The sequence below is a fragment of the Ictidomys tridecemlineatus genome, chromosome 10, assembly GCF_052094955.1.
Source record: "Ictidomys tridecemlineatus isolate mIctTri1 chromosome 10, mIctTri1.hap1, whole genome shotgun sequence".
NCBI classification, from domain to species: Eukaryota; Metazoa; Chordata; class Mammalia; order Rodentia; family Sciuridae; genus Ictidomys; species Ictidomys tridecemlineatus.
The window spans coordinates 50,057,216-50,075,034 of NC_135486.1; the positions used below are offsets into that span (position 1 = coordinate 50,057,216).

The window sequence follows — 17,819 nt, forward strand, 5'->3', positions numbered from 1 at the left end:
ATGGAATCACATGTACAAAAAGTAATTAAAGATATAATACTACTTTTATACTTTTATCATTTTTAATTTGGTCACACAAATCTACTCTTAGTTACAGAGAATCTAGAATCAGTGATTAATTTTATTTACATAGCAGACTAAAAAACTGAAGAAGAAAAAATTAACAGGTCACATCTTCATAACATAATAATAGTAATTTTGCATTTTCTTCAGCCTTTGAACATATACATAAAACACAATTTTGTATCCTATTTTTTTGGCTATAGTTTGCCTCTCAGTAAAATATTTAAGTATTTAAACACTTCAAAGGGTACAAAGTGTAAACATATTCATAGATTAAAGCAGAAACAATACCAAAAGAAGAGTAAATACTTAATAAATGCTAGTTAATATTACATCAGGTTTTTAATAAGAAACTATTGCACCAGTCATAAGAATTTAATAGATAACATTTAGGTGAAATGTTAATACATGTTCTAGTCTTGAGATGATGGAGTTTTTTCTATTCATTGAGACAGGGTCTCCCCAAAGGCTGGCCTTGAACTCCTTGGCTCAAGGAATTTTCCTCCCTCAACTTTCGGGGTAGGTGGAACTATAAGAGAATGCCACTACCTCCAGCAGAAGTATGTTTAAAAAATACATCATTTTGTGAATACGGCTTTTTAGTGGTATTTTTATCATGACTTTAAAGCCTATATGCTTTCTCTCAAAGTATTTGCAGACATTAAATAACCTTTGTGAACGTGAACAACATGAAAAAACAAGGGAAAAAAGGATTACAGATAATGCAGGACAACTTACATCTATAGGAGGACCTAGAAGCATCAGAAACATGGACAGGGAAAGAAATCAAGGCATACCTAACTCAGATGGAACGGAATATTAGAGAAGACATGAGACAGCAAGTCCAAGCATTGAAAGTATATTTTGAAAACGAACTAAACAAATTCAAACTGCAAAGAATGAGCTTTACCAGGAGATAGAGATCTTGAAAAAAAAACAAACAGTAATCCTAGAAATGCAAGAAACCATAAACCAGATTAAAACTCTAAGGAGAATATTACAAATAGACTAGATCAAGTAGAAGTCAGAACATCAGATAATGAAGACAAAGTTTATCAACTTGAAAAGAATATAGTCAACACAGAAAAGATGCTTAAATCTCACGAGCAAGCTATCCAAGAGATATGGGATCTCATCAAAAAACCAAATTTGAGAGTCATTGGGATAGAAGAAGGCACAGAGGTTCAAACCAAAGGAATGGACAACTTACTAAATGAAATAATCCTAGAAAACGTCCCAGAGATGAAAGATGGAATGGATTGACAAGTCCTGGAAGCCTACAGGACCCCAAACATCCAAAACCGTAATAGACCAACTCCAAGACATATAATTATGAAGATAGCCAACATACAAAACAAGGAGAGAATATTAAAACCTATGAGGGAAAGGAGGCAGATTACATTCAGGGGTAAACCAACTAGGTAAACGACTGATTTTTCATCACAGACTTTGAAAGCGAGAAGATCCTGGAACAATATATTTCAAATGCTGAAAACTAATGGATTCCAACCAAGAATACTGTATCCAGAAAAATTAAGCTTCAGATTTGACAATGAAATTAAAATCATTCACGATAAACAAAAGTTAAAAGAATTCGCAGCCAGAAAACCAGCACTGCAAAGCATTTTGGGCAAAATTCTACAAGAAGAGGAATGGAAAAATAGTGCCCAAAACTAACAGTGGGAGGTATCTCAGTAAAGGAGGAGAAAAATAACCAAAAAGTAAAAACTAGCCAAACTAAAATAAATAAATAAATAAACATGACTGGAAGTACAAATCATATTTCAATTGTAACCTTAAATGTTAATAGACTAAACTCACCAATCAAGAGACACAAGCTAGTAACCTGGATCAAAAAAACAAATCCAACAATATGCTGCCTTCAGGAGACTCATATGATAGGAAAAGACATACACAGGCTGAAGGTAAAAGGTTGGGAAAAATCATACCACTCACATGGCCCTCGGAAGCAAGCAGGAGTGGCCATACTCATATCGAATAAAATCAACTTCAAACCTAAGTTAATCAAAAGGGATAAAGAAGGACACTATATCCTGTTAAAAGGAACCATCCACCAACAAGACATAACAATTATCAATTTGTATGCACCAAACAATGGTGCGGCAACGTTCATAAAACAAACTCTCCTCAAGTTCAAGAGTCAAATAGACCACAACACAATAATTATGGGTGACTTCAACACACCACTCTCGCCATTAGACAGATCCTCCAGACAAAAGATGAATAAAGAAGCTATAGAACTCAATGATATAATCAATAACCTAGACTTAACTGACATATATAGAATATATCAACCATCATCAAGTGGATATACGTTCTTCTCAGCAACACATGGATTTTACTCAAAGATAGATCATATATTATGCCATAGGGCAACTCTTAGTAAATATAAAGGTGTGGAGATAATACCATGATAATACTGATCATAATGGAATGAAACTGGAAATCAATGATAAAAGAAGGAAGGAAAAATCCTGCATCACATGGAAAATAAACAATATGTTACTGAATGATCAATGGGTTACAGAAGACATAAAGGAGGAAATAAAAAAATTCTTAGAGATAAACGACAATTCAGACACAACATACCGGAATCTATGGGACACAATGAAAGCAGTTTTAAGAGGGAAATTCATTTCCTAGAGTTCATTCCTCAAAAAAAGAAAAAAACCAACAAATAAATGAACTCACACTACATATCAAAACCCTAGAAAAGGAAGAGCAAAACAACAGCAAATATAGCAGAAGACAAGAAATAATTAAAATCAGAGCAGAAATCAACGAAATTGAAACAAAACAAAAAAAACATTGAAAAAATTGATAAAACTAAAAGTTGGTTCTTTGAAAAAATAAATAAGATCGACAGACCCTTAGCCATGCTAACGAAGAGAAGAAGAGAGACAACTCAAATTACTAACATACGGGATGAAAAAGGCAATATCACAACAGACACTACAGAAATACAGAAGATAATAAGAAATTATTTTGAAACCCTATATTCTAATAAAATAGAAGACAGTGAAGATATCGATAAATTTCTTAAGTCATATGATCTGCCCAAATTGAGTCAGGAAGACACACACAATTTAAACAGACCAATAACAAAGGAAGAAATAGAAGAAGCCATCAAAAGACTACCAACCACGAAAAGCCCTGGAGCAGATGGGTATACAGCGGAGTTTTACAAAACCTTCAAAGAAGAATTAATACCAATACTTTTCAAGCTATTTCAAGAAAGAGAAAAAGAAGGAGCTCTTCCAAATTCATTCTATGAGGTCAACATCACCCTGATCCCGAAACCAAAGACACTTCAAAGAAAGAAAACTACAGACCAATATCTCTAATGAACTTGGATGCAAAAATACTCAATAAAATCCTGGCCAATCGAAAACAAAAGCATATCAAAAAAATTGTGCACCATGATCAAGTAGGATTCATCCCTGGGATGCAAGGTTGGTTCGATATACGTATCAATAAATGTTATTCACCACATCAATAGACTTAAATATATTTAAGAACCATATGATCATCTCAATAGATGCAGAAAAAGCATTCGACAAAGTACAGCATCCCTTTATGTTCAAAACACTAGAAAAACTAGGGATAACAGGAACTTACCTCAACATTGTAAAAGCTATATATGCTAAGCCTCAGGCTAGCATCATTCTGAATGGAGAAAAACTGAAGGCATTCCCGCTAAAATCTGGAACAAGATAGGGATGCCCTCTCTCACCACTTCTTCTTTTTTTAAATTTAGTCCTTGAAATACTAGCCAGAGCAATTAGACAGACAAAAGAAATTAAAGGCATAAAAATAGGAAAAAGAACTTAAAATATCACTATTTGCGGAAAACATGATCCTATACCTAGAAGACCCAAAAGGGTCTACAAAGAAACTACTAGAACTAATAAATGAATTCAGCAAAGTGGCAGGATATAAAATCAACACGCATAAATCAAAGGCATTCCTGTATATCAGCAACAAAACTTCTGAAATGGAAATGAGGAAAACCACCCCATTCACAATATCCTCAAAAAAAATAAAATACTTGGGAATCAACCCAACAAAAGAGGTGAAAAATTTATACAATGAAAACTACAGAACCCTAAAGAGAGAGATAGAAGAAGATCATAGAAGATGGAAAAATGTACCCTGTTCATGGATAGGCAGAACCAACATCATCAAAATGGTGATATTACCCAAAGTTCTCTACAGGTTCAACGCAATGCCAATCAAAATCCCAAAGGCATTTCTTGTAGAAATAGATAAAGCTATCATGAAATTCATATGGAAAAACAAAAGACCCAGAATAGCAAAAGCAATTCTAAGCAGGAAGTGTGAATCTGGAGGTGTAGCGATACCAGATTTCAAACTGTATTACAGAGCAATAGTGACAAAAACAGCATGGTACTGGTACCAAAACAGGCAGGTGGACCAATGGTACAGAATAGAGGACACAGAGACCAATCCACAAAATTACAACTTTCTTATATTTGATAAAGGGGTTAAAAGCATGCAATGGAGGAAGGATAACATCTTCAACAAATTGTGCTGGGAAAAGTGGAAATCCATATGCAACAAAATGAAGCTGAACCCCTTTCTCTCGCCATGCACAAAAGTTAATTCAAAATGGATCAAAGAGCTTGATATCAAATCAGAGACTCTGCGCCTGATAGAAGAAAAAGTTGGCTCCGATCTACATATTGTGGGGTCGGGCTCCAAATTCCTTAATAGGACAACCATGGCCCAAGAGTTAAATACAAGAATAAACAAATGGGACTTACTTAAACTAAAAAGTTTTTTCTCAGCAAGAGAAACAATGAGAGAGGTAAATAGGGAACCTACATCCTGGGAAGAAATTTTTACTCCTCACACTTCAGATAGAGCCCTAATATCCAGAATATACAAAGAACTCAAAAAATTAAACAATAAGATAACAAATAACCCTATCAACAAATGGGCCAAGGACCTGAACAGACACTTCTCAGAGGAGGACATACAATCAATCAATAAGGACATGAAAAAATGCTCACCATCTCTAGCAGTTAGAGAAATGCAAATCAAAACCACCCTAAGATACCATCTCACTCCAGTAAGATTGGCAGCCATTATGAAGTCAAACAACAATAAGTGCTGGTGAGGATGTGGGGAAAAGGGTACACTTTGTACATTGCTGGTGGGACTGCAAATTGGTGCGGCCAATATGGAAAGCAGTATGGAGATTCCTGGGAAAGCTGGGAATGGAACCACCATTTGACCCAGCTATCGCCCTTCTCGGTCTATTCCCTGAGGACCTTAAAAGAGCATACTATAGGGATACTGCCACATCAATGATCATAGCAGCACAATTCACAATAGCTAGACTCTGGAATCAACCTAGATGCCCTTCAATAGATGAATGGATAAAAAAAAAAAAGTGGCATTTATACACAATGGAGTATTACGCAGCACTAAAAAACGACAAAATCATGGAATTTGCAGGGAAATGGATGGCATTAGAGCAGATTATGCTAAGTGAAGCTAGCCAATCCTTAAAAAACAAATGCCAAATGTCTTCTTTGAAATAAAGGGAGAAACTAAGAACAGAACAGGGAGGAAGAGCATGTGGAAAAGATTAATGTTAAACAGAGATGAGTGGGGGGAGAAAAAGGGAGAGAGAAGGGAAACTGTATGGAAATGGAAGGAGACCCTTATTGTTACACAAAATTACATATAAGAGTTTGTGAGGGGAAAGGGGAAAAAAAGACAAGGGAGAGAATTGAATAACAGCAGATGGGGTAGAGAAGGAAGATGAGAGGAAAGGGGAGGGGGAATAGTAGGGGATAGGAAAGGTAGCAGAATACAACAGTCACTAATATGGCATTATGTAAAAATGTGGATGTGTAACCGATGTGATTCTGCAACTTGTATTTGGGGTAAAAATGGGAGTTCATAACCTACTTGAATCAAATGTATGAAAGATGATATGTCATGAGCTTTGTAATGTTTTGAACAACCAATAAAAAAAAATAACCTTTGTGGTTTTATGAAATAAGAGTTAAGTTTTAGGGGCTGGGGTTGTAGTTCAGTGGTAGAGCGCTTGCCTCACATGCATGAGACCCTAGGTTCAATCCCTAGCACCACAAAAAAAAATAAACAAATAAAAATAAAGGTATTGTGTCCATCTACAACTAAAAGAATATTTTTTAAAAAGAATAAGTTTTAATGACACTTAAAATGAAAAAATAAAAGTTGTGGAAAAGGGGCTGGGGATGTGGCTCAAGCGGTAGGACATTCGCCTGGCATGCGTGCGGCCCAAGTTTGATCCTCAGCACCACACACAAAACAAAGATGTTGTGTCCGCCAAAAACTAAAAAATATTTTTTTAAAAAAATTCTCTCTCTCTCTTTCTTTAAAAAAAAAAAAAAAAACGTTGTGGAAAAATCTACTTGTCTAGAGTTGGGGTTGTGACCCAGAGGTAGAGTGTTTGCCTAGTATGTGTGAGGCACTGGGTTCGATCCTTAGCACCACATAAATATAAAATAAAGATATTGTTTCCACCTATATTATATATGTATGTGTGTGTGTATGTGTGTATATATGTATGTGTGTGTATATATATATATATATATATATATATATATATATGAAATCTACTTGTCCAAGGTGGTTTTCAACAACATGCCTCTTATTAAACATAACATTATGGCCAAAAAAATGACTGTGAATTAGGGAGAAATGAATATTGAACTGCATTTAACATATATTATTTTATACTTGAGGTAAAATTGCATATGTATATGGTCTTCTTTAAGAATTAAAATAACCCACATAATTCACTTCTCTAGTGGAATCTATGAAGCTATGGTAAAAATTCTTATAATTCTTTCATTTCAACATGGAGGAAAAAAGTGATTCTTATTTTTATGAATAGTCTTTACTTTTTAACACTTTCCATTTAAAAGTATGTTCAAACTTCCCTTTACTGTATGTCTAATACAAATCTTATGTGAAAAAAAACCAAAATCATCACCAGAAAATATCTACAAAGACTAGAATGTCATCCTTGTCCTTCCTAAAGAAACTCAGATTCTAAAAGATACCAAGAAGTTGATCCAATCCACAAATCATTTCATATTTTTAAGACTACACAATTTTAGTCCACTCTCTCAAATATTAATAGAGAAAAAACTACATACGATAATCTAGAGAATTAAAGTCAAAAGTCAGCAACTTTGAAACAGATTAAGCACTGAAAGGTGTTTTAAAAAATGATATTGCTTTTTCTCTCACTTTCACAAACACAAACATGCACATACACACATTTATTTATTTTGTGATGCTGGTGATCAAACCTGCAGCCTTGCACATACAAGGCTAGTGTGTTAACTAAGCTACATGTTCGGTCCATGAAAAACCAATCTGTATCACTTTCTGTTGATTTACTGAGAATATATGTGGACCTCTGTCCACATATGAATTATCCCTCTGGATGAGATATCTTTCTTCCTCTACTTGTGCCCTGCTTTTAGCTATCATCACATTCTTGGTGGGGTGGGGAGTACTGGGAATTGAACTGAGGGGCACTCAACCACTAAGGCACATCCCCAGCCCTTTTTTGTATTTTATTTAGAGACAAGGACTCACTGAGTTGCTTAGCGCCTCACCATTGCTGAGTCTGGCTTGAACTCGCAATTCTCCTGCCTCAGCCTCAGCCTCCTGAGCTGCTAGGTCAACATATTCTTTAAATAAACTCAATCATGAACTCTGGAGGGAGGAGGGAAGATGGGAATGTGGAGCCATTCTCCTTAGAGGCACCAGGAGGATGGGAGCCATCAGGGCAAAAAGGATGGCTGGATGAGGCTACTGCTCCTCCTGAGCAGGTCTGTTCAGCAAGGTTCCAAGGCTGAGAACAGAACACACCCAGGAAGTAAGTAAAAATACACTCTAAAGTAAAAGAGAATAAACTCCCCCAACCCAGCCTATGTTTAGCACACACATATGCTGAAACTGAGAAGGGCCTAAGCCACAATGCTATAAAAGTTGCTTTCAAAGTCAAATTGTTTTTCTATAAAAATGTCTCTTTTGGATTTTTCCTTCCTTCCATATTCACAACTCTGTGCTCAGAGGCTGTAGGCCTTTTCCATCTAATTCTCAGCTCCTCTCTAACCTCCACATTTATATCAGATGATTCTTCTTGCAAACAGACAGAATATACACATACACGGTCAAGATGGAAAAATCTACAAATGTAAAGCAGGTGACAAAGAGAAAAGGAGACCCTAACATGCAGCATGTGGCCTGAGATAATTAGGTGGACCCTGCTGGTGCTCTAGGCTGGCTGGGCCCTCACAGGAAAGCTGTGGCATTCCTTACAGGGAAGCTGCTGCTAAACAGAAATATTCTCTTAGAACGTGGACTTCAGACAAGGACACTATGTGACCCTGATGGATCAAGACAAAAAGCCTACTCTGTAAAGTCCGAGCACGGATAGAGCATGAACACTGTCCAAGAGAGAAATGATCAAATAATCCCCCACCCTAGCCAACAGAAAGAACTGCTGTTTCTTTACCAATCACAGGTCTTTCTCCCTTCTAGGTAATTTAAGAGGATACCAACCCACAGAATGACAGCTGCTTTCTAACAACAATTGAGAGCAAGGCTCCATAATAAACCTTTCCCAAATCTAACATAAACCCCAAACATTTAGTCCTTTCTTATACCCTCTTACTTAAATGCCCCCTTCCCCTGTTATCTTGGAGTGCATTCTCCCTAACAACAGGCCTCACCTGTTCAACTATATTCCTGGGGCTCATTGGCTAGACTACACTAACATAGCCAAAAAAAACTCTATAATCCCACCTCCACAGCAAGCACAATTAATATTTCAGTGTATTTTCTTCTTTTTTTGAGAGCGGGAATTTTAATATATTTTTTTTAGTTTTCGGCAGACACAACATCTTTGTTTGTATGTGGTGCTGAGGATGGAACCCGGGCCACACGCATGCCAGGCAAGCGCGCTACCGCTTGAGCCACATCCCCAGCCCTTCTTTTTTCTTTATACTTCTATGACAGAATTGGAATTGCTAGGGTACTTACTTTCCTTTTTTCCCCCTCCTCAGGAGTGGATTAATATGTCTGTTGTTTCATAAACATTCATATGATCTTTCATCTGAAGGCAAGCTCCTTACTGCTAAAGACTGGGTCTTATGTTTCTTGGTCTGCTCAATAGTACACACAGAATCAAGGATAGAATTAATTTTTGGTGAGTACTTGTTGACTAAGTAAAAGAGTGCTGGGGGCTGAGGCTGTAGCTCAGTGGAAGAGCACATGTGAGGCACTCAGTTCGATTCCCAGCACGAGTTCAATTCTCAGCACCACATAAAAATAAATAAAATAAAGGCATGCTGTCCATCTACAACTAAAAACACAAATTTAAAAAAAGAGTGCTAATTTTAGGTAAATATTGAATTACATTATTTCCATTATCATTTTATTCTTGAAGCAGATATGTAGAAACATTCGAACCTTAGTATGAGGGTTCATAATTTTTGGAATGGTGATGAAATTCTAGAAAAAGAAAGTGTAAAGTTGCTCCAAGTTGTGGGTATCATTATGGGAATGAACCAGTATCTGAAATGATGAGGTGATCATTCTTTTGGATCCAAATTTGTAAGGCTCCAAACAAATTTGTAAGCCTCTCATCTAGAAATGGACAGCACTCTATTCATTTCCTTTGATATCCACATGCAAGTGTGTCATTTTCATTTGTTACCATGACTACAGGAAATTCATATGGAGAAACTAGGAGTGTGTATATAGATTTACTTATATATACATGTATCTAAATACATACTAACCAAAATGAACAAAATCTCATTACTGAAGTTCTTAATGATGGAGCCAAGGAAATGGAAGGAAAATGCCATTAAATTTGCTTGGTAGAGATAACAAGTATATACGAATAAAGCAAGCTTTGTTAGCCTTGAGATATTGGCATTTTGTGTCAGATAAATCTTTGGGTAGTGTGTTTGGTTTTCCTGTTTGCTATAGGATATTTGACAGCAGCAACACTCCCTTTCCTGAAGATAAACATCTCATAGACAATTAAAAAATGTGGAGTGGGGTGGCGGTAAAACTGTCCTGACAAACAGTGAGCTAAGCAATGCGTTTTCACAGCTTTCAGCAGTAATATGACGATGACAGACAAAGCTATAACTCAACCAGAGGACTCTTCTGAACTCCCAGCCATGAATCCAACTTCCTGTTAGACATCACCACTTGGGTAATGCTCATGCAGAAAATTTACCTGCCTTCATGTTCTCCCTCAACTCTACAGTAATCCAATGTCCCATTAATTAAAAACTTTAAACAATTTCCATCTGAGTCCCTTTTGCTATTCTCTGATATTGCCTTAGTTCTGGTATGCTGAATTTCAGTTTTTGGTTGAACTATCTTGTCTTCCACCCCGTCCTTCATTAGTGGGAGCTTTTTAACCCACAAAGCCCGATCAGCCTTTTTTTCTCATCTGTTCCTCCCTCCTTTTGGAGATAGTTATGAATATTAGCCAATGCAGTTTTAAGTTATGATGGCCTGTGAAAGTTGGATCATGGTCTTCCTTTGTCATCATCCAAAGAATCTATTTTAAAAAGTTAAAAGTTTAAAAATCTACTCAAAGCAACCAAATAAAGAAAGGAGAAAACCTGCATCTTGCAAATGGTGAAAGTGGAGGGGAATGGAAAGAGAAACTTTTGGGGTAGCTCATAATCAAGCCTACATTGCCAGGAAGGAGCACTGAGGAAAGGTAAGGTGACAAAATCTTATGATGTCCACTGATACTCAAATATTAAGAGAAGTAGCCTGTGGAGAGGATATCCTTAGAGAATGTTAAAGAAAGTCCTCAGACACACTAATCAAGGGATTTCAGCAGAATCAGGAGGAATTACAAAGTTACACCATTTCTCATGGTGCTCTGTATTCCTGGAACATGGCACCAGGTGAGTGAGATCAACGGAGAGGCCTCAAACATCTTTACAGACACATTCAGAATTAAAAAAAAAAAAAACAAAACAAAAAACACACTGCAATATTTACAAAGACAATAGGGAAAACTGTGACCAATAAAAAATTATTTCCAGCTAACCTGTTATCCAGATATAAAGACAACAGACAGATATATTTTATCATGGAAAGAATTCAAGGAATAAAGTAGAATATACTTAATAAACAGAATAAAAGAATAAAGCTAATAAGGAAATACAGACAAAAAGATGAATCAAATTAAATAGAAAAAACTTGTGAAATTGCTGTTGTGAGTTCTAGATTTATTTAAATATTAAGCTAAGATTATGACTACTGGACATAATGTAAGTGTTATAAAACTGGCCACAGACATATATACACGCAACAAAAACTGTGCAGTTGTGGAAGGGAAGATAAGAATGTTGTAAATTACCTTTTTAACTGATTTGTCTAAAATGAAATCTGTACTTCAAAAATAATAACTTGGGCTAGGGTTGTAGCTCAGTGGCAGAGCACTTGCCTCACACATGTGCGGTGCTGGGTTCGATCTTTAGCACCACATAAAAAAATAAATAAACAAAATAAAGATATTGTGTCCATCTGTAACAATAATAATAATAATAATGACTTCCTCTGCTTTCTCAGTTTTCTAATCATTTTTTCCTTTTAACTCTCAGAGCAATGTTAGGAAAGAAAATCTTTTATAACAAAGAAATATTTATAAGAAGTTAATCTCTTTCAATTTGTTCTTTTTAATTCTCAAATAAAATTAACTTTCTTTAAATAATGTATTACGTTTATTCCCCCTTTTTCATTCACTCTATCACCTATCAACCCTACTGCATAGAGAGGTTTGCAATGTCTGCACTAAATGTCAATATACATCATTTGGCCATAGTACAACCTGGGATGACTTGCCTCCTCCTTTTTATTTTGTGTCCAATTCTTATTAGTTGTTTTTTTTTTTTTAAACAGAAAAATCAATTCTGTATAGGCATCTTTTTTCTTTTTTAGGATCCTGAGGATTGAACTCAGGGGCACTCAATCACTGAGCCATGTCCCTAGCCCTACTTTGTATTTTATTTAGAGACAGGTCTCATTAGTTGCTTAGCGCCTCGTTTCTGTTGAGGCATTTTGAACTTGCAATCCTCCTGCCTCAGTCTCCCCAGGCACTGGTGTGTGCCACCTTGCCTACTCTGTACAGGCATCTTAAAAGCTGGAAAACATATATAGCAACAGTTTTTTACTGGATGTGTTTATACTTACATTTGGGTCAAAAGTCAAGCCACTGTAATTTATGATTAAAATAATTCTTAAATATTGTACAGAGAAAAACTTTGGAGGATATTGCTCCCTAACTTACTGAAAAATATTATATTCTGCTAAAAATATTGTGAGTAAAAATGCATGTTATTTAATTTGAAAAATCACTGAGGAAATAGGTCCAAATAAGTCATTGATACCTATAATTCTGAGGGAAACTTGAGGAGAATGTGGGAAAATTGTACTCTCATTCATTGTTTGTGAGTCTGCAAATTAGTAAAATCGCTTTGGGAATCAGTATGGATTCTATTAGGAATGGAACTACCATGTGACCCAGCTATTGCATTTCTTGGTATTTATCCAAAAGAACTAAAGTCAGCATTCTATAGGGATACATGCAGGGCTGGGGATGTAGCTCAAGTGGTAGTGCGCTCGCCTGGCATGCGTGCAGCCTGGGTTCCATCCTCAACACCACATACAAATAAAGATGTTGTGTCTGCTGAAAACTAAAAAATAAATATTAAAATTCTCTCTCTCTTTAAAAAAAAAAAATTCCTTATGATAGGGATACATGCAGGCCAAGGTTTATAACAGCACATTTCACAACAGCCAAGTTATGGAACAAGTCTAGGAGCCCGTCAACAGATGAATAGATGAAGAAATTATGGTATTTACTCAGCAATAAAGAAGAATGAAACATATAAATTGCAGGTGAATGGGTAGAACTGGTACAGCACATCTTGCTAAGGAAAATAAGCCAGACTCAAAAGGCAAAGACCCAAAAGTTTTCTCTCATATGCAGAAAGTGGAGAGAAGTAAGGATTTTAAAAATCAAAAAAAAAAAAAACTCATGAAAATGGGAGAACAGTGGAACAGAGGAAGGGGACTGAGGAAAGGGGTAAGGATGAGAAAGGAAAGAAACCATAGAATAAAATTATAGTATGTGCAGGTATGAATAACAGTTACAACGAATTTAACTTTTACAAAACTATAATACACAAATTAATAAAATGATAAATACATAGAAGACAGAGCAGAGGAAGAGGATCTAGGGGAGGGGAAAGGGGAAGAACTAGGGATTGAATTGGAACAAACTAAGTTATATGTGGTTATAAATATGTCAAAATGAACCCGCTATTTTGTATAACTATAGTACATTAATACAATTTTTTTAAGTTGAAAATACATAAACGTGGAGGACAAAATTCAACATGGTATTATCAAACCTGAATTTTTCTCTGGAAGTTTACTTTGGACCTACATCTATTTACTTTTCAGCTCCAAATGTTTCTATTCCATTTCAAACATGAACTAATGTTAATTCTTCTAAAAGTAACAATCACACATCTAAAAAAATGGAAAATGTGATTTCAGTGATATGTCTAATATTAATTGAACAATATCTCCAAATATCCCTCTGCTTTTTCAGTTTTCTAATCTATTTAAGTTGCCTTCACTTTAAGCAAATAAAAATAAAAATGGAGAGGATTTTCAATGATAAAATAAAAGTTCATCTTCCTTTTTGGGAAATCTAGACTGGACAAATATTTAGAGTAAAGAAAGTATTCAGGCATCCTGAATTAATACCCATTGTAACTATAGTTATTGAGAGAAACATATCCAAAAATATTCCATTTCCTTTACTCACTTTTGTGATAGTTTTTAAGATGGCAAGACGGTCTGCTGGGGGTGGCAAACCCACAAAGAGTGTTTTGTCCAGCCGACCTGGGCGCAGAATGGCAGGGTCGATGATATCTGGAGAAGGGAGAACAAGTCTTAAATAAATGAAACAGAATAGATTTTTTAAAAAATTGAAAAGTCCATCCCACCTTCTAGCCCCAAACCTGCTCTTTCTCCAGGATTCCCAATCACACATAATAAACCCCCACCCCAAAACACCAGACTGGTTTCTCCCCTTCCCTCTAAACAGGTACAAGTTCCATCAAGTCTGTCTCTGATTACCTTAACCATCAGTTCAAGAAAACATAAGCCCTTAACTGATCCAGCTTGTAAACCTCCCCTTATAATGCTGCCAAGGTTATCTGCCTAAAACACAAGTCCATTTTTTCAACTCCTGCGCCTTCCTGCAAAATGGATGCTACAATTCTAACCATGGCAGGAAAGCCCTTAGGACCTCACCATCTTTCTTTCTAGTTTGATTTCTCCCAGCCCCCAAAACACTAGTTATCAGATGTCTTGCTGTTCCCTAAAAGATTCAGAAGCTTCAAGCCTCCTTCTCTGTGCTCTCAGCACTGTCTTCCTCTGAAATGCTCTCCCCCATTCATATCTATTGCAGTTCTCAAAGGACATTGCCTTCTTTCCTGAGTCTCCTCAAAGAAAGTCTCCTGCCTTCTTTTGTGCTTGGTCTCTGGGTGCCAGCAGCACTGCAAGCCTCACACCCATGCCTGACAGGAGGCTCCTTATGAGCATTCCTGACTTCTCTACAGAGTCTCCATTTTTTAGCTAAATCATTTCCAACAGTTAATTTAAGCGTGAAATTGAGAGCTCTTATAAGACACAAAGGTAAGACCACTGTTCATATACAAACCTAACTAGAAATAATGAAATTCATGTTTCTAATAAATATATTGCAACTTAAACAATATTTTCCTCCTCCACAAAGAGGCACAATTAGTCCTCTTTGTAGCTGACATTCCATCTGTTAGTATTACTGTTGAACCACCAAATGGAAACTATATCTTTATTCAATGCTTTTATGAATATTCAACTACTGCTGGAATTTCTCTTGGGATGATAAAATGTACCATTTGAAAATAAGTTAAAATGTGTGTGTGTGTGTGTGTGTGTGTGTGTGTGTGTGTGTGTATACACACAAACCTGCCTAGTGGTCATCTTGTCTATAGTATAGAAGTTCTTAAACATTTTGGTCTCAGCATCCCTTTGCATTCTTAAAAATTACTGAGGTTCCCTTCCTAAGCTTCCTTAGTTACACTTCCCATTCCTAGGTATGTATCTCAAGAGAAATTAAACCAAATTAAACCAAAAACTTGCACATGAATATTCATAGCAGTATTATTCATAATGTCCATCAATTGGTAAATAAAAAAACTTGAATAACTATAAAATGAATTATTATCTGGAAATAAAAAGGGATGACATACTGAGACATTCTATAGCATGGATGAACCTTGAGAATCTTATATTAAGTAAAAGAACAGACAAAAAGGCCCTCATTATATGACTTCTTTTATGTAAAATATATATAATAGGCAAATTTATAGATATAGTAAGTTAGTGGTTACCTAGAACTAAACATGAGGTAAGGAGAATGAATGCTAAGAAGTATAAGATTTCTTTTTAAGAATGGAAATATTTCTAAAATTAAATTGTGACGGCTGCATAACTCTGCAAATATACTAAAAATCATTAGAATGAAGGCCTAAAATGGGTAAAATTTTTAAAAACTTAAACAAAGATGGAAAACAGAATGAGGTATCTTCTTATGATTGATTAAACAATTATGAGTCTACTACATACCAGCTTACCTACAAATCAGGGCCCAAGTTAATTTTTAAAAAAGTAGTGCTCTGTCAAAGGGCAAGGTATACAGGCCTGACCACAGCATGTGTTCAACTGCCTCCAAGAAGCATTCAACCTTGATACAAGACCAGTCAGAATAAAAGTGAGGGAACAGGTCTGTTTAACTTAGACCTTAAGTGTCTAAATATCTTACTGTAAGAAAATAAACAGCTTCTTTGTTAGTCCTCTATTCTTTTATCTGCTAAATAATTATTTAAGGCTTAGAATGAACAAAAGACTCTGAACCAGAAAGTCTCAAATATAAAAGTGCAGACTAATTCTTGTCCAGGTGGAAGCTTATTTGCTTGTTTATTTTTTCAGCTGTGCCGTATCTAGAGGGCAGAAACTTTTTTCTGCTACAGGTAGGAAACAGACACCATCAAGTAGAAGAGAATGTTAAGAAGCTGGTTTGGCTATATGGGTTTCAAAGTCTACATACTCTGCGCAGGAGTATCTTTTTTTATTTTTTTTTTAAACAAGTTACACAGTGCACTGAGTGAGAACAGGTAATTCTCCTACTGAGAATTAGGAGGGCTAGCATTTGAAGAAAGAAATGCAAGTGTGCAGAATAGACTCAAACTAGGGTATCTGTGGCCTAGCAGTACAAGGAGCTGCATCTTCTCTAGCTAAGTACAGGCAGCTGGTTTAACTGTAGCTATACCACACATGAGAAGAGGGTTCAGAATAATCCGAGATGGAACAGTGGATAGTACTTTCAAAAAACTAATAGCTGAGGGATTGGGATTATGGATCAGTGGTAGAGTTCTTGCCTAGCATGTGTGAGGCTTTGGGTTCAATTCTCAGCACCATATAACAATAAATAAATATAGATCCAAGATGGTGGGCCAAGAGAGGCAGCATTCTGTGTCACTCCATGACCTAGGACTCAAGTAGTGAGAATACTGCTTCTCTGTAGTGATATTCCTGCTCCTGGGCAGGAATCACGATTACTGTGCCCGTCCAGGGCTCCAGGCCTCAGTGTCAGGATGCTGCTCCCATGCATGACATCTGGCAGCTTCCCACATGCAGGAACTCTAGCTGCCATTCCCTTGTAGACCCCCATCTACCAACATGGGGATCCCCTGGTCGCTGCCATCTTGGGACGCTGCAGCAGCAGATAGTCCCTTACACAGAGTAGCCTGCCTACACCAGGGAACTTCACATAGGCTCTGAAGTAAGCTGACAGCCACATACTGCAAGCCAGAGCTCGTCTCTGACCTCCTTGTCCAATGCCATCACTCGGCTCCCCCCACTGACCCGACACCCAAACAATGAAAGCAGGCACCTCCATCTTGGGTCACCTTCGTCACTTTCAGTGGGAGCAAATCCCAACTTGGAACTATGGCTGGCCAGGTACTCAGTTTCTAACTACCCCCTCTCCCCAGCACCCGCTACCCTGGCACAGTGACACCCTGGTTACCTTCACCATCCTGAGGGCAGAGATACTATCTAATATCTAACAACAAGATGACCTCACATAATAGATAAGAAGGAAAGCAGGAAAGATACTGATCTCCAACTAAAACAATCCCTAACCTTTCGTCCTTCAAGTTCTTTTTTTCCTCTCCCTCTCTATTCTCTCGCACTCACATCCATATGTGAAACCAAGTACTTTGCATGAATTAGGATTTTGAAGACTGGAACTTCTGAATAGTATATTACAGTTGTGTTGTATATTCTTTTTTTTAAAAAATTTTTTCCCAGCAATTTCTACTATTTTAACATTTTTTATTTTTCTTAATATATATTTATATTTGTTTTATGTGCTCTACTGTCTTCCCACTTACTTGTCTACTCAAAATTACTTTCTCTCCCTTCTCCTGCTACTAACCTTCCTTGTTAGATTTCTCTTCCACGCTTCCTAAGAAGTGTGAAATACAGATCTAAGATCGTGGGCCTCGTACCTCCTCAGCATATCATCCTACTCCTCA

At 36.5% G+C, this 17,819-nt stretch overlaps 1 protein-coding gene and 1 non-coding gene across 10 annotated transcripts in view; one reads left to right on the forward strand and one right to left on the reverse strand.

Annotated features, from left to right (window-relative positions):
• Positions 1-17,819, reverse strand: part of Nvl (nuclear VCP like) — a 107,369-nt gene that overhangs the window by 14,723 nt on the left and 74,827 nt on the right. For all 9 annotated transcript variants that reach the window (XR_013426572.1, XM_040276821.2, XM_005326517.5 and 6 more), the window contains one exon: positions 13,997-14,103. Coding sequence is in view for 6 of the 9 variants with exons in the window: in XM_040276821.2 (XP_040132755.2) it covers positions 13,997-14,103 (107 nt within the window). In the remaining 3 variants the exon portion in view is untranslated. Of the gene's footprint in view, positions 1-13,996; positions 14,104-17,819 lie in introns of those variants that run through there.
• Positions 6,137-6,209, forward strand: Trnav-cac (transfer RNA valine (anticodon CAC)). The gene has a single exon. It is a non-coding gene; the product is annotated as a tRNA-Val (tRNA).